The 22,150-nt window shown below is 43.6% G+C and overlaps 1 protein-coding gene across 2 annotated transcripts in view; it reads left to right on the top strand.

The window, feature by feature from the left end:
• LOC308331162 (FERM, ARHGEF and pleckstrin domain-containing protein 1-like) overlaps positions 1-21,831 on the top strand; it is a 59,678-nt gene extending 37,847 nt beyond the window's left edge. The window contains exons 7-27 of one of the 2 annotated variants that reach the window (XM_080786394.1): positions 356-470; positions 1,949-2,096; positions 2,452-2,547; positions 2,768-2,931; positions 3,293-3,361; positions 3,462-3,537; positions 3,769-3,976; positions 9,154-9,341; positions 9,733-9,822; positions 11,546-11,679; positions 12,938-13,019; positions 13,435-13,672; positions 14,575-14,705; positions 14,825-14,893; positions 15,353-15,442; positions 15,860-15,942; positions 16,865-16,977; positions 17,977-18,140; positions 19,823-19,930; positions 21,453-21,604; positions 21,707-21,831. In XM_080786394.1, coding sequence (XP_080642520.1) covers positions 356-470; positions 1,949-2,096; positions 2,452-2,547; positions 2,768-2,931; positions 3,293-3,361; positions 3,462-3,537; positions 3,769-3,976; positions 9,154-9,341; positions 9,733-9,822; positions 11,546-11,679; positions 12,938-13,019; positions 13,435-13,672; positions 14,575-14,705; positions 14,825-14,893; positions 15,353-15,442; positions 15,860-15,942; positions 16,865-16,977; positions 17,977-18,140; positions 19,823-19,930; positions 21,453-21,604; positions 21,707-21,788 — 2,600 coding nt within the window. In that variant the 3' untranslated portion in view covers positions 21,789-21,831. Of the gene's footprint in view, positions 1-355; positions 471-1,948; positions 2,097-2,451; positions 2,548-2,767; positions 2,932-3,292; positions 3,362-3,461; positions 3,538-3,768; positions 3,983-9,153; positions 9,342-9,732; positions 9,823-11,545; positions 11,680-12,937; positions 13,020-13,434; positions 13,673-14,574; positions 14,706-14,824; positions 14,894-15,352; positions 15,443-15,859; positions 15,943-16,864; positions 16,978-17,976; positions 18,141-19,822; positions 19,931-21,452; positions 21,605-21,706 lie in introns of both variants that reach the window. The other variant, XM_080786393.1, reaches the window with a different exon arrangement.
• The last annotated feature ends 319 nt before the right edge of the window (positions 21,832-22,150 follow it).

Below are 22,150 nucleotides of genomic sequence, written 5' to 3'. Positions count from 1 at the left end.
GTAGCATAGCAAATCAAAAATCCATGGGTTGCTATGGATACCTTTCAGTCGAATGTCTGCATGTAATCTGGCAGTGCAGGCTCAGAATAACCAAACATGGCAGCGCTTTGAAACACTGGGCCTTTTCTGAGATATCATACTTGAGTATGATTTATAAACTTTACCTTAATCTGGTTTTTTACTGTAATTGGCTTGTAGTGTGCATGTACTGTTAAGTGATTTATTTTATGTATTTATTCATAAGAGAAAGCCTGTAATTCAACCTACACTATATAGAGGATAAGACACAGTGATAATAGATGGACTGTTTTATGATAATTACTAAATCTGTCTCCTCTTCACCTGTGCTGTTTAGCTGAGATTGGGGACTTTGAGGAGAGCCAGTGCAGGTCGCACCTTCTCAATAACAACTACATCCCAGATCAAATGGCCCTGATGGATAAGATCATGGAATTTCACTCAAAGAATATGTGAGTTGCTGATGCTAGTCTAGACAATTCTTAACCAATTAAACCTTATATGACTGGGGTATGTCTGCTCCTTCTTACCAGCTGCTTGAAAAGCATGCTTGTCTATTTTCTCTCGGGTTGGCTTCCACGACCAATTTCTCATTGGCTGCCTTAGTGACGACCTATCGAGCTGTACAAGCTCACTAGGTTGCGATGCATTGTCAGGTCGTAGATCTATTTTTGCCAAATGAACATTACCATAAGGATGCTAATGTTCCTGGGGTTAAAGAAGCTGCTACTTGGAAGCCAATACCACTTTGTAACACTGCTGTAAAGTTGTTAAAAGCCAGGGCTGAACGCTGGGATTATTCTCCTCACCCCTGAATAGAAAATAAAGTTGTTCCAGACCTCACTTCCCTGGGGAATGTTTTATAATGCAGGTGACACATTCAGGAAGCTAGCTACTGAATGAATTGGCTGTTTCTCAAAGTGCTTTATGGAATTCTTTATCGTATTTGGACAAGGCATAGCAAGTCCCTGTTTTACTGCCTTTGCCTGGGGGTGAATGTGGGGTTGTCTGCCACTTTATTAACAAAAGACTGCTCTTCTCCCCAAAAGGACTAGAATGCTCCTTCAGACCAACCAGCCAAATGTGTCACATAGCCTCTGCCAGAAGGGTTAACGGGTTAAGACCTCAGACTGTCTCTGAACCTATTCTCCTGCATCTAATGAGAACATTTGTTTAGGGGAATGTGTTCTTGAACCCATCTCCTTTCCCCAATCTTTCCTCAGCACTGACACCACTGAGTTGCACCGAGTGTGCATCAATAAAAAGCTTCCGGATCTTTTGCCACCATCCAATCTCGAAGTGTACTGATTGACGCAGCGTAACTGCATTTTTGCCAAAATACGGCCGGCCCCTGTCTCACCCCCACGCTACAGTGGTGCCACGGATGAGATGGGATCACAGCTGGAAGCTGACACATGAAAGGAGCCCCATTAGATGTGAATGCCCAAATTTCTGACTATTTCTTTTTTTAAATTTTAAGGCTTAACAGTTGATAACCGTAACCACAGTGTTTTTGGCAGGGTGCCGTGCTGAGAGTTAAGTCTCAAATTAAGTACCAGTGCCACATACAGGAAACAGGAAGGCTTTGTGCTGATAAGAAATTGTAAAGTCAGTTAGTATGCAGCTTATTCCCCTCCTCGTTCTGTCTCGTATCAAATGAACATGGGAAGACCAGTTCTATTTGAACTCTGACCTCAATTAGTGAGATACACGAAAGGATTTCCACGTATCGTGATCTCAGTAATTTGTACTAAACTGCTGAAGGTATAATCCACGCTACAGTAAGATGAGGGTGAAACCAGTAGGGTATATTGAGTTCTTTAATACCTGGCTTCTATACTGTGTACATTCTGCTCTTTACCAAAACACATACTTTCTTTGTCAGATCAGTACAAATTAACCCGTAACTTTGTGTGTGTTTTTTCTTTAGCGGTCAGACACCTGCAGAATCAGACTACCAGCTATTGGAGGTGGCGCGCCGTCTGGAGATGTATGGGATTCGCCTCCACCCTGCAAAGGACCGGGAGGGTACCAGGCTCAGCCTTGCAGTGGGACACACTGGAGTCCTGGTCATTCAGGTGATTAGCTGAAATGTGTACTTTGGAGTCAGCTTCATTGACACACATCACACGTTTGTGATGTGTGTAAAATTGTGGGTGAAATTTGGTGTGAAACTGTTCGAATATGGAAGAGAGAACAGTGAAGAAAGGAACACGGAACATAGAATGTGCAATGGATAGATGACACTAAGGAAAGCAGAAATGCTTCTTGTGAAGGTGAAAAAAAGTATGATGGGTGGTTTGGTAACATTGACCGTATTCACATGGCCAATGGTCAGTTACAGTCTGTTTTCAATAGATGTCTTTGGTGGTAAAAGTCTGAATATTGTTGTCTATTTCAGCCCAAGTGAAAGTTTATTAATGCTCTCAACAGGGACAAACGAAGATCAATGCCTTCAACTGGTCTAAAGTGCGTAAGCTAAGCTTCAAAAGGAAACGATTCCTTATCAAGCTCAGGCCAGATTTAAATGTAAGTCATGCTTCTTGACCTCTCTGTAAAACGCAAAACATATTGTCCATTTTCACACAGCAGCCCGTACAATACTGTACATCATACTCGGAGTGGGGTATGATGTATGAGTAAATTTGCTGCTACAGTATGTTAATATACTCAATTGATGCTTGGAATTACAAATGTAAATATATCATTGGCAAGTAACATAACTATAAATGTGCCTACCTTGTACCAGAGTTCATATCAGGACACTCTAGAGTTCCTGATGGGCAGCAGGGACTGCTGTAAAGTCTTCTGGAAGATCTGTGTTGAATACCATGCCTTCTTCCGCCTCTTTGAAGAGCCCAAGCCCAAGCCCAAACCTGTGCTGTTTTCACGAGGCTCCTCGTTCAGATTCAGGTAGGCTGGTTAGACCTCTCTCTCTCTCTCTCTCTCTCTCTCTCTCTCTCTCTCTCTCTCTCTCTCTCTCTCTGGACAGTTAACCACATGAAACCTAGCATCCTTATTTTGGGCATGTCATAGTAGGCAAACATTCAAGCTCACAGCTCAACGAGTTGTGAGCTTGTAGACTTTCACTATTTGATGTACAATACGAAGGTTTTATGCGTTTAAGAAAGCTGGCAAGTTTGATGAAGTACCGGCACCACCACTGCCAGCCTGTGAATCTAATTTCTACCTGTTACATAACACACGTTATCTCCCCTAGCTCTTGACGATAGTTCACTTACCTTTGTCATCCCACTTGTGCTTGTCTCTGCAGCGGTCGCACACAGAAGCAGGTGATTGATTATGTAAAGGAATCAGAATTTAAAAAGATCCCATTTGAAAGGTAAAGGCTCTGTGCATTTTCAGTTTTTTGACACATGTAGTCTGCCCCTGCAGACAGTTTGGAGACCCTGAACGCTGACCTCTGTCAACCTGTCTCCTAGGAAACACAGTCGGATCCAATGCAACAGTCGTCTGTCACCGTTGCCTTCTCCACGCCGCCATGAAGTGCCAACAGAGGTTGGTGTCTCAATCATTCCTTCAGTACTCCTAAACCATTACAAGCAAAGTGGTCCATAACAGGAGCAGCTGTGTCTGCTGGCCATCTGATTGTTTTCATTATATACAAAGCAACGGTTAATTAGGTCCGTTCATTCAAAATGTCAGTATTGATTTCGTGTCTATGACTGAATCGATCACGTCATGATCATAAATTAAAAGTATTTCTCGTTTACTGCTCCTTCTCGCCAGAGTGGAGCTCCAGGAGATATGGTTGACTCTCCGACTCGGCGCAACTGGAAGGAGTCGGCGTTGGTGAGTGCTGAAGACCCCTCAGCCCTGCGGACACGGGCCAGCCCTTCCAGCCAGAGAAACGGCCGTGAGGACAGACAGGGGCCCGGGGCCAGCCCGGGGACGGAAGAGGCCAGAGACTCCAGGCCGTACCACGCAGAGCATCTGAGTACAGGTCCAGCCTCTTGGGCTGCTAAAGGCAGCAGCTCCTCAATCCCCTACATTGACTGCGGTGATATAGATAGTGTATATGATATGACATGGGGCCCAGCTAGCAGGTTTAACGCTAACCACAATTATGACAAGCAGGACATGCCACGCCGTGGCTCTGGCACTGGGAGTGTCGACGGGGCTGTGCAGGCTCAGCACCCTCTAGGCAGGATGAGATGCAGGGAATCCCCATCCTCTCCTAAAGCCCAGCTCAACATGAGCAGTGAGCTGGATGTATCAGTCAAGCAGATGCGCTATGGCTATCAAAGCCCTCTCCACAACGCTGTGACGGAGCCCAGTGTCTACAGTGTACAGAGTGGACTGCTGCACAGTAGCAGGAGCAGTCCCCTTACAGTTCGACATGCGGCAGGTTCCAAGAGTGCCACCTCCAGCCCCGTGATAAGCACCTTCCACCGAGCAGGCTCCCTCAGTTACGCTGAGCAGAATGGCCTGAGCTCTGCCCCCCGCCGCGGCCTTGACACTTGGGCGCAGGGAACCCGTAGCGATGAGGGTCTCCCTCACAGCGGTAGCTACTCTCCCATCCTGAGCCGTTCTCCACACTTACAGAAGCTCCATCAAATGCAGAACCGCTCTGACACAGACCCCTGTGTCCTGAGCCAGACATTGCCCGTGCTCGCACACGAGCCCCGGCCTGTCCTGTCCCGGGCCGAGCGCTTCGCCGCTCTAGAGCGCCGTATGTTGGCCAACGGCCTGACGGTACCCGGGCGGGCCAGGGCCAGCCCTCTGCAGAAGCGCTTAGGGCAGCCCAGTGCAACACATGTGGGTGCCGTTCAGATGCACGACGGCTCCACTACCAGTGGTTCAGAGTCTAGCGAGTCCGAGATAGAGGCCGCCAGGGGCAGCCCTGAGAGCGACACACTGACGCATGGTGGTGGTAACCCCATAAATGGAAAGCACTCTTCCCCAATACCCAGGAACAAGTACTCCTTTGGTAGCCTCCAGCTGGATGAGGAGGCAGAGGATGACAGTGGCCATGCCTTTAGTGATGAGGATGTGGTTCCGGTGTTCAGTTGTTAGGCTTCATATCTGCAACCGAGGAGAATATACTGTAGGGAGCTTGCCTCTGGGTACAAATGGGATATTGGAGGTGATGAGCAGTTCATAAAGGAATAGATTTTTTTTTCCTGTCAGGGGACCAGGGAACCAAGTGGACCAATGTGTTGTGTGCTCTTCCTGTGCACTGCATAATAGAAGCACTGTCTAAATCTAAATCCAGTCTGTCTCCCATTGGGATGAGCTGACCTTTGTGAAATTGCATTGAAGAAGGGATGGATTGAAAGCCTTTTCATTCATCACATTGAGGGCTTATCTTTCACGTCCATATGTGTTGATTATTAACATATCTTTGTAAAAGGTTGTGTTTAAGTGCCAATTCCTATGATTTAAGATTGTACAGTCAGTTATTTTTACTAAAGAGCGACAGTTCCCAATGCTCCTATATGAAAGATGATATTTTGGAAACTTAATTCTGGTGTTGCACTTTTTCTTATTCTTTGAGCAGAGTCCAGCTCCTCCGTCAGATGCCTTTATTATTTCCTTCTATAGAAAGAATGCATATCAATATTATTTTTTAACTGACAATAGTAGATGAATGTTCTATTGTTTATTGGGTAGGTCGATTAATGTGGAAATATTTTATAGTTGAAACCCGTTGACCTTTCTGGTGGACATGCTGAATGGAGATGAGGATAGTCAGTCTCAAGTGATCTGGATTGTATATGTATATGTTATAATGTGGACAGAACTCTTGTAGATATTTATGGAAGTAATCATATCTCTTTGTATTGTTAATACTGTATACTCCTAAGTCTCCTATGCTGGTCTCGTCAGTGATAGTTAGTTTGTAGATCAGATTGGCTTCAAGTCCCACCCTGAGCGCCTAATCGGTTTTCCATAGTCTTTGTTTACAATAACTTCTCTCCTTTATCAATTGGTAAAGGATCGCTAGTTTTCCTATCATTGTTGTGAAAGTAATAGGGAAAGGACATGTTATCTCACATTGTTGATGTATATCGTCTCATAGGATATGAGACAACTGTGGTCTGTTCAAGATGAATTGAAGTGTGATTATAATTTAGTGAAACATCTGTTGTAGTGGTAGCTTGGTCATGCCACATCAGATTAAGGCTCTTAGGCTCACTGGTGATGGCCTGCTCTGCACTTGACCTGTGTTAGCATGTCTCGGGCAAACATTCTTTTGGTTTTGGACTCAACAAATCTAAGTAGCCTTCCCATAAGGGGTGTAAACACAACTCACTGGCTTGCCCTTTCCCAGACACTGCAAAGTTTGCAATTCTTTTAACAAAATGGCACTGCACTTTTTATTTCTGCTCTGTGGCACACCAATCTTATTTTTTGCTTCATTTTTGTCATGTTTCTTTGTTTTGCATTACATTGTGTTGTTTGAGCAAGCGATTTGCTTTATATCACAATTCTGTTCTGTTCACCTTTCTTTTTCTGATGTATGCAATTCTGTCAGCATGAAAAGTGTCTTATCCTTTCTCTGTTTTCCCTCTCTGACAGCATGTAAACCACCTGTACCTGTACTGCTGTTCTGTCATTTACTACTGTATGTATGTAAGAAGGAGAAAGAGACTACCAGTAACTGGGTTCCCCCTTACTGCACTTATCCAGTTACCAGGTACAGTACAGAGCAGACAGAGGACAGTGGCCAGACTGGAAATGAGAAAACGCGTCAGGTTAAGGTTTAGGTTTGTGAATAGCCTGGACAATAGGGGCAGGATTCAGTATGTACAGTACTCCATGTATGTGTATGTGTAATGTAGGTGTGAAAGGCAGTTTAAGGGCAGCACCTGAAAGCTCCAAGTCTCTTGGCTCATCCATCACTGTCAAGTGCTTTACTGCTTCTATGGCCCTCCCAGACACTTTCAGCAATGAGTGAGATTTTGTGGAGTATGAAAATATTAGATTTTTCATGGCCCATTGAATGAATTCACAGATGAGTTTGAAAGCTAAGAGAGATGATGTTAATACGGTGTTACTGGATCACTGCAGTGTGAGAGAACCCTCACTGGTACACAATGCTCTCTTGTAGATCTGGAGTGTCAGACTGCTACACATTCTCTTGAAAATGCAGAGTATCATAACGACATTACAGTATACATTTTGGAGCAGATGGAAAGTGTCAAGCCTGGCATTTGTTCGCTAAACCTGATTAACTCTAGATAACTTAATCTAACAGTGCTGATGTGGCAACTGAAACTCACAGGTCTAGAGATGAGGCTTGTGTGTGTTTGCAACCATTGCTGTCATATAAGCCTGATTTCTACGTAGTTGTGCGACACCACACCACGTGCAACAAAGTATAATCAAGCCTTAAGAGTTTTGATTCCACCGCATGTTTCTCTAACGCAGGACGGCTGCGGCTCACCTGCCCTGGTTGTGTTCAATCAATCCGTTGACTTCAAGTCACAATAATGACATCATTTCATTTTAATGACAAATAATGTAAGCCAACATCTTAGTCAATAGAGAATATTACTATTTGATGTTTATCATAAAAATATAACGAACATGAACATGTTACAATTATAAATGGCAGTTTAATTAAAACTGTTTTGTATTACGGTAATTATTGGGAACCTCTGTGTTCCTCATGTCCAAATGGCTGTCTTAGTAAAGTAACTGAAATTTATGTCACAAGGCTGCGTTGATAAATGCATGAGGCAGACCTTCGAGGTACTTAATATTAGACGAGGCCTAGAATTGTATTCATTAATTCAGAAAAGCTTTTCTTACTGCCCTTGCCCCCGCACCACCCCCTCTCTCTCCCCATCTCTCAGTCTCTCTCGTCCACTCACAATGTCCCTCTTAACAAATTATGTGGTTGTGGTACATTTTATATCCTCCCCTCTTAATGGAAGATTTGATTCATTTTAACATTGTATGAAGCTGTGTCATGCTAGTGTCAATAAAAGTTGACCTTTATCCAGCGGAATTGCCGAATCGTCATTTTGAGACGCCAACGTCATTGTCACAGTACAGGGCTTTCTCTGTTAGCCTCCCCTCTGCCTATTGTCGTAGGCTAGATGTTGTAGTGTTAGTTGTGTTGCTAAATGTCTGTAGTCTGTTAAATTCAGTCATGTCTGTCTTGTGAATGTGCTTGTATTGTTGCTATTGTGGGTTCCCCTCCCTTCCTCTGTAATGTGTAGAGCAGAACTTAACCACAGTTGTGTTCGTTTATTAAGCAAAGCGCTAACCTTCTAGCTGTTTTCGTTTCTTTGAGCAAAGAAAGCCTAACTGGAGTTGTGCGGTTGTGTTGAGGAAACGCCATCCCAGAGGTGGTGCTGGTGTGTTTAATCACTCTTCTGTTCATGCCCACCTGTCAGAGGACAACCCAGACAGTGGTGGAAAATATGCTCAGTCAACATAGTGAGTAAAGCCTAATTTATATTTTGTTGTACGACTGCGTACACTTGCCGGGCATACAATAACAGATTTTCAACCGAAAAATTATTGGGATTTTTATGTTGAAAATCTGGCAAGTGACACCATCATACGACAAAGCATAAATTTGCCATAAGTAGGTTTAGTGACCGTAGTGTAGATGGCATAGGACAAGCCATTTCTCTTGATTGTTGTAGGCTACTGATCCAATCAGTAGCAGAGTGTGTACCTCGGCTGGCCTCGTGTTGAAAGCCCAGCAGTGGTGGGGGAAGCCGAGCATCAGGGCTGTCTGGACTGTGGACTGAGTCATGATGATGACTGAATGTCACCAGCCAGAGGAAAATCCTCATTGCTCTATAGTCTTGTGTGGCTCACATACACTGTGTAGACCTGGGCCAAATTGTACTTTAAATATGGCTTGTTTTAACTCACCCTGGTGTCACTGAATAGGGTTTGCCACTTAGGACAATATACTAATGTGGTATACTGTTCTGTGATAGTATAGTAGTGCACCTCATACTGTCTGTAGTGCTCTAATGTGGCAAACCCCACTTCATTGTCCCATTATCTAGTACTCCAAACAGGTTAAAATGATTTGCTGTTTTTCCCAGGTCTGCTAGACTTGTGTGTTTGCTGTTATTTGCAAAACTCTAACTTGGCTCTCCCCTTCCTCCCCCATCTCTGCGATTCCTGCCTGAACCTGTACAGCTGTGGTGGCTAACAGTCCGCACCTGTCCGCCTCCTCTGGCCATTCCCAGGGAATGGTCAATGGTCAGAAGTCCCTGGATCTGTGTGGTCACAGTCCAGATGGTCGACAGCCCTCGCCCCTCACCAGCCCCCTGCTCAACGATGCCTGCAGCGTTCGCACTGATGATGAAGATGAGGTTCGGAGGAAGGTTTGTGGTTTGTGGTCCAGTGAGGGCCCCTCTTAACCACTTTCAACCTGGCATCCCTATTTTGGGCATGTTATCATAGGTGGAAATTGAAATAAATTCAGTTTTTCAAAAATAGTGAAAATAGCAGATCGACAGTATAACGTGTCATATTTTAATGCCTGTACTTAAAAAACACTACTGTCTCATGCTTAAAATAGCGCAGGACCTAGATTACCTGTCCTAAATAACTACCCACTGGGGCGTAGGCTATGTACTGTCTACCAAATCGAAGAAATGGGTTATGTGTCAGGAAATACAATTGATGGGATGGAGAAAAGGGACATGAAGCACTCATTTGCAGGCAAATGGTCCAGTTTGTGTCTCTCATTGTCTTTTGGTGTGCTTCCTGCAGAGGTTCCCAACCGACCGGGCCTACTTCATAGCCAAGGAGCTGCTGACCACGGAACGAACCTATTTGAAGGACCTGGAGGTGGTAACAGTGGTAAGATAAGACCATAGATACACCATATTATCTGTGGATGAATGACTGATTTTCAGTCGTGACAGAGTACAAATTAGGCTTAAGGCAGGGGCCCCCTCTCTGTCAAAACACTGCTCTCTTGTTTGTTTTCTCCTCTCCTCTGGGGAGAAAACATCGATTATTCCGGTTAGCTGCCCAACCCGCAAAACATACAGTGGGAACTAGGCGATACAGGGATTTTACGGTAGCTGTGATTCTTTTTTTCCTACTTTTTTCCACCAGAGCAGTGGTCCAAAAAGCATTTATCCGTTAGTCTCACTCAAGGCTTTGAATAATAAATCGTGTGTGTGTGTGTGTGTGTGTGTGTGTGTGTGTGTGTGTGTGTGTGTCCCCTTTCTCACTGGAGTTGACTTCCTTCTTCAGACTAGATTCTTTAGGTTTCACGGGGTTGTTATAGTGTATATACACACACACACACACTATAATACTCACTCATCATAATATATGGCCACATTTGTATTTGGTCTGATCTTAGGGGAAGATCCAATGACAGCAGGATATTAAACAGGAGGGGCTACTCATCTCCTCTGCAAACAGGGGGATGTTCTTAATAGGCCGTGTGTGAGAGAGAGACGGGCAGACAGACAGACAGACAGACAAAGTGCTGTGGTTCTTCTCCACAGAGAGCCCATTTCTGTCTTTTTAAGGGCTACAGCTTTTCTCATCCTCCTGATGTTCAGAGAAGGCCCTCCACACATCTCATAAATATTTGGGTTGGCTCCTCTCCCCATCCTTTTTCGGAGTGTGTGTGCGTGTGTGTGTGTGCGCGTGTGTGTGTGCGCATGTGTGTGTTTATGCACGTGTGTGTGCACACGCCATTCGTTCTAGCTCTCTCTCCCGCTCCTGCTATTCTTGCTCCCCAGCTCTGTCGCTTTCTCCATTCCCTCTATATCTGTCTTTCTCCGTCTCTCGCCCACAGACTGGTGCTGCTGTTAGGGTGAAGTCATCTGAAGAACAGCTGTTGCCCTCTGGTTCTCTTCCCAAGCCTCTCTTACAATGCTCTGTTTCCTCTGAGCTTCCCCGGCCCGTTCCCACCTCACACTACTAGCTAAATAAAGCCTTTTCTCCCAAACATGCGGCACACAATGTTTCTCGTTAGCCTTAATCTGATGGGCTTGTTCTTAATGAGGTGGTCCCTGGGGCTGCCGTTGAGAATGATGGGCTATCGATTACTCCGTTCATCCCTCGCAGTTAAAGGATTTAAAGGGAGGTCATGAGGTGTGACTGCTAAACAAAAGGAACACACACAGGTCGTCCATCCAAAACAAAAAACTAATTGTTTTCCATTTCCCCCCCCAATTTTATTTTATATATATATATTTATATATATTTAAAAAGATTAATAACAAAGGCAAATAAAAGCTGATTACAAGCTCACAACTGAACTTGTAGATTGGCTAAAATCTGTGGTACCATTGAAAATGTATCTAAAATAAGATTAGCAAAACTCTTTGACTTACTTGATGCTTTACCTCCAAAATCAAATTATTGCTGTAAATTCACTGTGTGTGTGTGTGTGTGTGTGTGTGTGTGTGTGTGTGTGTGTGTGTGTGTGTGTGTGTGTGTGTGTGTGTGTGTGTGTGTGTGTGTGTGTGTGTGTGTGTGTGTGTGTGTGTGTGTGTGTGTGTGTGTGTGTGTGTGTGTGTGTGTGTGTGTGTGCGTGCGCACGTGCATGTGATTTCAGTCTTTTCAGGGTGCTGTAGGTAAGGAAGAGGCTATTCCTGAGTCTCTGAAAAGTGCCATCTTCTCCAACTTTGAGCCTCTGCACAAGTTCCACACAAGCTTCCTCAGGGAGGTGGAGCAGAGATTGGCTCAATGGTGAGAAACCATTGCTTTGTCAATGTACACATACACTCAGACACATTGTTATGGGTCCCTAGTAGTTTGTTTACTACATTTTGTTGAATTAATATTTCAAAAGAGAATTCAAAAAATATTCCAGTAATTTCATGACTGATGAATGATTTCAAGGACAATCTAAGAAATTTCATATATCAGAAAACAAATGTTTAAGAAGTAGTGAAAATAGTCGATCTACAAGCTACAAGCGTTGTGAGCTTATAGATCTGCCGTTTAGGTCTCAGGCTAACCTCTCTTTTAGGTTACAAGCTAAAAAGTTTGGGAACCACTGCCCTAAAACCATCACTTACAGGCTTACCGCCGCAGGGCTGACTGACAACGTGGACAGTCGGATCTCTTCGGAACGATTGATCATAATTCCTGACCCTTATTTAATGAGCATTATTGGCGTACAGTCTCTGAGGGCTCGCCAGAACAACCCCCCCTCCCCTTAAAAGACCTGAGGTGCTGACGTCTCCATGGCAACCGCTGTGCCGCATCAAGGCTTGCCTTTTCTTGCCTGTGGGCTTCTACTGTCTGATCCTCTTAATGATGTCGATGTATCACATAGACACACACACACGTCCGCAGACTGTGACACATAAGGCCTGACATGCTGTCAGGGGTTAAGGATATGGCCTTTAGCCACAGACATATTTTTTATTTCAATTCCTAATGTGACTATGTCAATGTGAGACCTCTGGAATGAGAATGAAAGTGACTAAAGTTGAGCCTCTTTGAAAGTGACTAAAGTTGAGCCTCTGGTGTTGACAAGGACCACAGTCAAATGGGTAGAGCATGTGCAGTATTATACTACATTTAACTCCATAGCTACTTTGCATAATTAAAATATCTTCTATCCTTCTTGTTGACCAGAAGTAGAGCAGAGATACTTAATAAAAAGGTTATGTTTATTTATTTAAAAAATGTATCCAGTGTTTAATTTTTTTCAGTAGGCTATGTGATCCGAAAACTACAGACATTTTGCATGAAATCCACTGAGGCAGGCCATTCACATTTGCATGTGGATGGGTTACATTTTGCTCAAGGGAGACACCTGCTGGTGATGCTGGTCAATTAAGTTCAAACTTGATTGGAATTAATCTTGAGTGAACACTGATGCTTTCTTGAGCAATCAATAGGCTTTATGCACTGTTCTTTTCTGTAGGAGTTTACAGAGGCCAGTAGCTCTATAACATTTCAAGCATGAGAAGTGCTGATGCATTCTCTTCTTCAGGGAAGGGCGTTCCAATGCTCACATCAAAGGAGACTATCAGCGAATTGGTGATGTCATGTTGAAGAACCTCCAAGCCCTAAAGGTAAAAAGCTAACTATCATTATATTTAAAGCTCACAAATGCTTCAATATTGTAATGGAATACCATATAATGTTGTTGGTTTGATTCCAGTTCAGAGAAAATATTTGTTCTGTATTAGAAAAGTGGTTCTCAAACTTTCTTCATTCAAATTAGTTTTTAACTAAGTACACCACTTCAGCAGCACATAACATTATTCCTGATACTGACTGTGACACATTTGTGGTGTCCTGTCTTCAATGGTCTATTTTATGTTATTTGTTGGCCTTTTAATGTTAATAAAACAAAACAAAACAAAAGATTTTAAAGTTTCTTAATACCCCCTAGGGGTACTACTAGTGTCCAATTTAACAAAACTATCCACCTAGAACTGTAATGCTGATTGCTGACCGTGTTAGTATTAATTCTGTCCACATTAGCCCCTGACGGCAAACCTCCAGAAGCAGTCGGAGGCCCTGGTGGAACTGGAGAAGGTGTGCCGGGGGTCTCGCAGGTTGGAGGGCCTATGCAGGGACTTTGAGCTGCAGAAGGTGTGCTACATCCCCCTCAATGTCTTCATACTACGGCCGCTGCACCGTCTCATGCATTACAAGCAGATTTTGGAGCGCCTGTGCAAGCACTACCCACCAACTCACGTGGACTTCAGGGACTGCAGAGGTACTCGCTGACTGTATAGTTTTTATTATATTTTGACACTTGCTTTGGCAATGTAAACCATGTATGTTTTCTCATGCCAATACAGCTCATTTGAATTAATTTGACTGTACTGTACCGTACCTTCATGTTCAAACAGGCATATCTCAGGGCGACCTGATAAGCGAATGGTTAGCTGGGGGCACATATCACATGGTCTCCAATGCATGACTGCGAGTCATGACCTGCGCTGTAGACGCTATCATTTGTTTTGGGAGGAAGTTGCAGGATTTGGGCGGAAGTACCGCTCAAGGAAATTCCGTTGATGCTTTACAAATCAGTTTACATTCTCTGTGAATGAGACGAGTGTTGTGATTGGTCGGAATTATATCGTATCCGGGGGAAATGCATCTGACGGATGTTCCGGACCGACACTTCCACAGATAGCGTCTCTGCCTTAGGTTGTGACCAGGCTTTTCTCTTCGCAGATGAGTAAGCCTGGGACCGAGGCTAGACTGCGAGTCCCTGGTTCAGTTTCCAGCCAGACCATTTGCTGCATGTCACTCCCCTACTCTCTCTCGTCACTCCCCTAATCTCTCTCCCCCTACTCTCTCTCCCCCTACTCTCTCTCTCTCTCTGTTTCCTGTCTGTCTACAGTACACACTGTATACCTATCAAATGAAGGCTCAAGGAAAAAACTAAACTAAAAACATGCCTATCTCCATTCTCCAGTACAACATCACACCATGTCTCTCTTGCTAGCTGCTTTTCCCCTGGCTGGGCTCTTTTATTTCTAATGGCCTTTTCTCCATCTCGTCTCTTTTATTTCTAATGTAATTCTCTCCAGCGGGTCTCTTTTATTTCAATAGCCTTTCTCCAGCTTTTCTCTTTTATTTCTAATGGCCTTTTCTCCGGTTGGTCTCTAGCTGCTCTGGCAGATGTGTCTGAGGTGGTGGAACAGCTTCAGGAAAGCATGATAAAAATGGAGAACTTCCAGAAGCTACTGGAGCTTAAGAAAGATTTGATTGGCATTGAAAATCTTGTCATTCCTGGGCGGGTGAGTTCAAGGACTGAGCATCTGCCTTCATTCATTGTCCTCAATATTTCATTTTTATGAGGTTAACTTTGTCCTGTTTTATTCATTAATGTCTTTGTCCTCCCCTTTCTGTTATTAAGGAGTTCATCAGGTTGGGCTGTCTCAGCAAGCTGTCTGGAAAAGGCCTCCAACAACGAATGTTTTTTCTGGTAAAAACTGCCTCTGAGTAATAAATTGTTCAATTAAATGTCATTGGAAAAATATATTCAAATACATATGATGTGACACATTTACAAGTATGCTTCACTTACATACTGTAGCCTCAGGAAGATAACTTCTGGTGGTTTATATATAGATATGAACTTTTCTCCTGCCTGGTCATTTACAGCTACAGTATGGTGTCGGTAAAAATATAATTTAGTCAAACAAGACATTCATCATTTGGTCTAAAAGATTGGAAATGTATGCGGCTATGTAATATTTATTTTATACTGAGCCATCTTACATTGTTCTTGAGGTCTGTGCAGATCAGATAGCATTTCTGGTGTGGGCTATCTAATACATAAATGCATGGTGGTAACAGTCATTACATTTGTATCTAAGATGAATAAAGGGTAAGTGAATTTAGACCACTACTTTAGAATTTCTCTCTTGTTCTCTGTTAACAGTTCAACGACGTCATTTTGTACACAAGTAGAGGGATGACGGCCACCAATCAGTTCAAAGTGCACGGGCAGCTGCCACTCCATGGCATGACAGTAAGTGTTGTCCTGCACACTCAATGTTTAGTTTTAAGTTTTTATTGAATTAAATCAGACTTCAGAGTAAAACAGGTTCATGGAGATGCAACATTGAAAAAAATACTTTATCGATTGTATTGTTCATTAACCACTTAAGCCCTATATACTTTTCTGTACGGCAAATAACAAAAATAACAGATCTTCTATTTTCGTTGAATGTTCGCCCATCTTTGCCAAATGTTCTTCTATTTTGCCATGCCCAGAATAGGGATGTGCGGGTTCATGTTCGAGAGATATATTGTCCAGCCTTACATCTGTCTCTCTCTCTTGTCTCCTGACTCTCTCTTTTTAACCTCCGCTCTCTATTTCAGTCCTTGCTTGTCCTAGATACTCATTCTCTTTCTCTCATGCATTTTCTGTATTTTTTTTTTCCAGATCAGAGAGAGTGAGGATGAGTGGGGTGTGCCTCATGCATTCACCCTGGTTGGGCAGCGGCAGTCAGTTGTGGTAGCAGCAAGGTGAGAACATAAGACTATCTGGACCCGAGATCTGTATCCATTTATTTGGTGAAGACGTTCTATAAGCAGAGACATTATGTAACTCATTGCATCGTGTCAACAAGAATGTCTGAATGTAAATACGAAGGCACATTCATTATTTACGCTGTTTGTTTGTAAAAAAAAATCACACACATTTGAAGTAAGTGGTGCAACTCCCCGAAACTTCCAGACCCACATGAACGCGCCCCCAGACCCACAGGGTGCCGGCCCGGTTCCAGCAAGCCACCCCGTGTCCAAAATGGTCGAGAAATTACAGAGTTACCTTGTGGTGGTCCCCGGGGGTCGCCAGGGGGGTGTGTGTGTTAGGCTGCCCAACAGTGACACTTGGTTGTGAAAACCAACCAAATGCTATTTTCGTGCTCGGACACAGCCAGGGACAGACACAGCCAGCCAGCCAGCCACTCACAGCTGTGTAAGGAAGTGGTTGCACCACTTAAAAATAACCAATAAGCAAACGAGCCCAAACTTTTCGGCCCCCAACACCAAAATAATGCTGCCATTGACTCGCGACTAATCCCAGAGGTGATGTTATGCACATAAACGTGCACGTTTAGTGCACATTTGTCCGCATATAATGTATTAAGCCTAGGGGTTTTGTAACAATTATGGTTCAGATGTATTTGTAATCATTTTTACATTGTATTTCACTCATTCTGTTGAATTATTTTCAGGTCTGTAAAAAAGAAAGTAAAAAACAAATTGGTGACCCAAAATAATTTCTTTGGGAACCCCTGGTTTAGGCAGTTACTTAAGGGTACAATGTCCTGTTCAAGGACTAATGATCTTTGTTGGACAGACATCAACCGTTGTGGGGTCACATGATGTAATGTACAGTATCTTTGTCCACTCTGAGCACCTGTATCCATATGTGTGTCTTTAGTTCTCTGTCCGAGATGGAAAAGTGGATGGAAGACATTAAAATGGCAATAGACATGGCAGAGAGCAGCAACGGCCCTACATCTGACCTGCTGGCCAGCAGTCTGATTGAAAACAGTAAGTTGGTTACATACTGTACACGCACATTACTGACCCGGCTGATTACCACGCACGCAACATGGTGGAATCTCACATAACCACGACTAAATGGATATTACAGTAAACCTTTCACATCCTGGGAATACCCAGATAATACCTGTATAAAAGACTTCCGTCCAGTCATCAGTATGAATATAACTGTTTTAAAGAGTGATATAAATACAGTATATCATCGCTGTAGGCAGAAACCTTGTTTCTCCATATTTCATCTTTGTTTGTTTTTGAGTACCAACAGGTGATAAGGTGGCACTGTTGAGCACCCATGCACAGTGTGAAGGGATGCAGTACTTAGTTTAGATTTAGACTAGTCATTGGTGTGCACAGGTGCATGATGGGAAGATGAGTTTTTAGTGTTAGTGTAACGGGATCCGCACGTAATTCCGACGGAGCATTAGTCCGACATGCGGGAACCGCTCGAACATGCGCTGCTCCCGTGCTTGCGGTTATGGTTAGGTTAGGGTTTGAGGTAGGTTGTCGTTTGTTGGACCAATGACTAGTCTGAACTAAGTACTGCGCACTGGTGCATGATGAGCGTCAGTCCGACAGCCAATAGTCCGACAACCAATTGTCCGACAACCCAACAGCACCACTCAATTCTCGCCTTAAATGGGATGGCCACAATAGGGACAACAGGTTGAAAGTGTTTAAGTCTATCTGTTTAACCAATGAAAAGTAATAGTAAAAAAGCAAAATAGTAACTTCATTGGACCTACAGTACTAGATTATAGAACACAGGTACCGGTAATTCTTTCCACCCTGATTTCCTGAAAAGTCAATATTTTGAGCACACAAGGTTTCCACCTGACAGCGACGACATAAGACTGCACATGCATGAAACTACAGCTGAGTTGGAAATGTGTCTTTGTGTGCGTGTGTGTATGTTGTCGTTGTTGTTTTTTTGCTTCCACATCGTCCCAAGTCATTCTTCTAGTAGTAACAGCCTCATGACTTTCCCAGAATGCCCAGAGGACTCCTCGGTGGAGGCAGAGTCCGAGGACGACATGACGGCGTCACGCACCTCCCTGGAGAGGCCCACCCCACACCGTGGTAACACCACGGTGCATGTGTGCTGGCACAGGAACACCAGTGTGTCCATGGTGGACTTTAGCATAGCTGTGGAGGTACCGGCAAAGAAATAACATAAAATAAAAACCTCAGCCTTAACCTCAGAACCTGCCCCTCTCTCCCTTCCTACTCTGTTCTCTCTTCTTGTCTCTGTATCTTGAGTCTGTGCTGTATCTCCTCTCTTGGTTAGCGTGGTGTACTGTAACCTGTCTGGTGGGAACAGAATCCTTCAGTGCTGTATCCTCCCACACTGTCTGAGCTGCACTGATCTCATCGCTGCTTGTGTATCACTTTCTCTTTTAGTTTTCCAAATGCTTTCAAAGCGTAAAACATAAAAGAGAAAGAAATACACAAAACAAATTATAACATCAAATGACGTATACAGTATTATGTATAGGCTCCCGCAGGCTCATAAAACATCTATATTTCCGATTCTGTGTGCTAATAAACTAACCATTTGAGACAGATATGAACTGCTTTGTCTTGTGCATTATGAATATGTATTTAAATCATAATGCAATCTTCGCTTATGGGCACGGTGAGCTGCACTGCAGAGTTGTTTCCACCAACATACTTCTTTTTTTTGGTGGGGGGGATAACCGGCGTGACATTGTTCTCTAAACCAGCTGTGTCTATCCTCTGTGGTTCTTGTCCTCCTTTTCCCTCTGACCGTCTGTATTTATAAATAGTATGTAAATGTGTGCTAGATGTCATCATCTCATAATTTCAGAACCGATCGTGCTTAGGATGTAGCATTGCTGCAGCCCAGCTAATGGCTATATTCATATGGTGGCCATTTTGTGCTTATGTCTTATGGGGATTCCTATCCCCCCCACGAGTATGATGTAAAAACAAACTGACTGCCACATGGATATGGTTCAGATCTAGTTCTGCTCTCGTGGTAACCACGTCCTCTTCACAGCCTTGCCTGGACACACCGTCGGCCCCTGTTGTCCCTTACACTGCATGCACGTGTGACACCTACTCAGCTTCTGTTTCTGTCCCTCCTTCCCTGTCTTTCTTTTCTTCTGTCCTCCCTGTCTCTTCTATCCCTGTGCGTCTGTGCATCATCCATGGTAGAGGACCCTAGCCCAGTCAATGAGAGTGTGGCCCCCGTGGTGGGGCCCGCCAGTGGCCAGGGGGGACCTGTACCTCTGGCTCTTATCTGCTGGTACCGAATTCAGAGCCTCTCCTTTAGTGAATCCTGCACGAGCCTAGAGGTAAAGGAGCCAGGGGCAGACAGGAGGAGGGCCACTTTGGTCACAAAACTGTAGTTCTTGATAATTCACTTTATTTGTATGGCTCTTCAGTATGTTTTTTTTTGTTTTGTGTTTTAAACCAAGTTATAAAATGCTTCATAGATAGAATTTATGCTTTCAATTCAGTTACACCCGAGCCTCATTTTTTATAGATCAGTGATGTTGCATTGATTGGTTTTATATTATATTACATCATTATTACTTTTGAGCCGCAGCATCAGGGCAAAATAGGTAGTAAGTAGTATAATAGTTGACAGCTGATACGTCGTCAATAGCAGTTATCAAGTATATGTACACAGCATAGAGACATCTTGTTGATATAGCTTTTCAGATACACCAGCAGGTAGATTTACTGGGCCTTTGATAATTATAGATTCCATTTTGGTGGCTGGGCAGCTATACTGCCCAGCCCTACATGTTATACAGAATGTCCCATTATTTGTAGCTTGTCATTGATTTCTTTTTTTTATCCTCTGTAGAATCAGCTGTCAGGAAACCTATTGAGGAAGTTCAAAAACAGCAACGGTTGGCAGAAGCTCTGGGTGGTCTTCACGAACTTCAGCTTGTTTTTCTACAAGACATACCAGGTGAGGACGCTTGCTCCCATATTTATTCTCCTTTCCAATATTTACCCTCCTGCCCAAGAACATCACATCTCAATGTAGAATGTTAAATCTGCCTGCCATGTTTTTAGAGGTTTTTGTACTTTCCCATGTGACTTTATTAATTGACTGTTGCATTTTTACACAAATGTGTTGCATAATAAATCAAACAGTTATTTCACAACTTTTTGTTTAGGCAAAATTTGGTTTAAAGTCTTTCAGACTAGATTAAATCAGAAAGGATAAGACAAGCTAAACATTATTGATCCCTCTGGATTGGAGTAGAGAGATAAGAATTCCGATAAAACTAGAAAAAGTAATCCTAGGAGCACAGCTCTCCGTCAGGTCAGGTACTGAAATAATGTGTACCGAATTGCATTATGTTTGGACAAAATCTATAGGAGTAATGGGAGAAAAATGTGTTATGCAAAAATCAGCCTCCTGGTAGTGCTATAACAGGACATTGTGAAAAGGGTGGCATTTCCTCCTCTGCCTATACTAGTGAGAATGTGTGTGCACAGTTTCATGGATATCAGTTATTTCTTGGCCTCTAGGGAGTGTACATGCAAAGTTTCACTGATTGGTCCAGTTATAGTTAAAATTGTGAATCGGCCTGTTATAGCGTCACCATGAGGCTGATTTAAGAAATGTAGTGTGGCATTTCTTCCTTGGCCTAGTGGAAATGTGCTGCAAAGTTTCACGGCAATCTCACGCTGCGTTCATGATTTGAGGACCACTCCTGCAACCTTTCAGGATGGAATATGAAAAATCGGACAGATCCGTCTTCATCACATGACTATAGAGATACTGTGTACCGAATACCGATTTGGGTGATCTGTAGGAGTAATACCAGTAAGACGCCCTAAAGGGCAGGGTCGCATGCATGCATCCGCCTGGACGACGGCAGACTGCTGGCGCTTAATTGGCATGGGGGGTCAGATGAACATATGGAATGAACTCTGTACTGGCAATATGCTGCCGGGCGCGGGTGCACTAATAACTTTGGGGCGGGCCCATCGGGGTGCATACTTAGTTTAGACTAGTCATTGGTTAGACAAGGGTTAAGGTTAGGTTTAGGTGTGCTGCCCCTGTGGGAGGTTAGGGTTAGGGTGAGGGTTTGAGATAGGTTGTAGTTGTAGAACTAATGACTGGTCTAACCAAATGACTAGTCTAAGCTAAGTACTGCACCCGGGCCCATCTAGAGTTTGAATGGACAGGTATCAGTCAAAAGGGAGACATCGAAGAGGAAGGACGGGTGGGGTAGGATCAACATGGATTGTCAGCTTCAAGCAGCTGACGTTTTGAGCAAGACAACCTCTTTAGAAGATATATGTAGACTTCTGAGGATAATAAATTCCTTCCAACAAGAGCTATCTGGCATGTTGAATTCTAATTTGGCACGGTACTTTTGGTCCATGACTGACCACTGATGTGTGTGTCGTTTTTTTTATTGGTATTTGCACAGAAATAGCACATCTGAAACAATTTATCTGTTTTTTCTTTTCAGGATGATTATCCACTAGCCAGTCTTCCTCTACTAGGATATTCAGTCACAGTGCCCTCAGATACAGAAAACATCCACAAGGACTATGTCTTCAAACTGCATTTCAAGTCCCACGTCTACTATTTCCGATCTGAGAGTGAATATACATTTGAAAGGTACGGTATAGATCCATCCAGATGCACATATTTTTAAAACAAACAAAAAGTGTTTTTTTGTCAGAGCATGTCGAAGGTAACTGACCACGTCTCTTCCGCTAGGTGGATGGAGGTCATTCGCAGTGCCACAATCTCCTCCAGTCGTACACGCATCTTGAACCGGAAAGAGACCCATCCTCACTGAGTCGTATCCATACCCCCTACCACCCCACCCACCCGTCCCAAAACATACTGTCCCAGGGATGTGGCTTCGTTTGGGGGAGGACACCACCCTCCTCCTGTCTGTCCCCTGAGCCCAGGCTCAGATGGGTGGCTGCCTTCTCCTACCCATTTGAGCTTAGAACTCCGTTGCCACTCACTCACATTCTGTTTCCGGTCGTTTTTTTTATTTTCTACACATATCTAGGACATTTGTACACTGAGCAGTGTCCATGCACTTTTGGTGCTTTTTAATGCTTTAATGGTGACATGTCCGCTGGTTTAGACTGCATCAGAGACTGCATTTTTTGGCATTTTTATTCAACTCTGAAACCTCTTTTTTAGGAT

This window comes from Protomyctophum bolini (assembly GCF_963924005.1).
Source record: "Protomyctophum bolini genome assembly, chromosome: 16".
Lineage (NCBI taxonomy): Eukaryota > Metazoa > Chordata > Actinopteri > Myctophiformes > Myctophidae > Protomyctophum > Protomyctophum bolini.
This window is presented reverse-complemented; position numbering and strand designations above follow the sequence as displayed.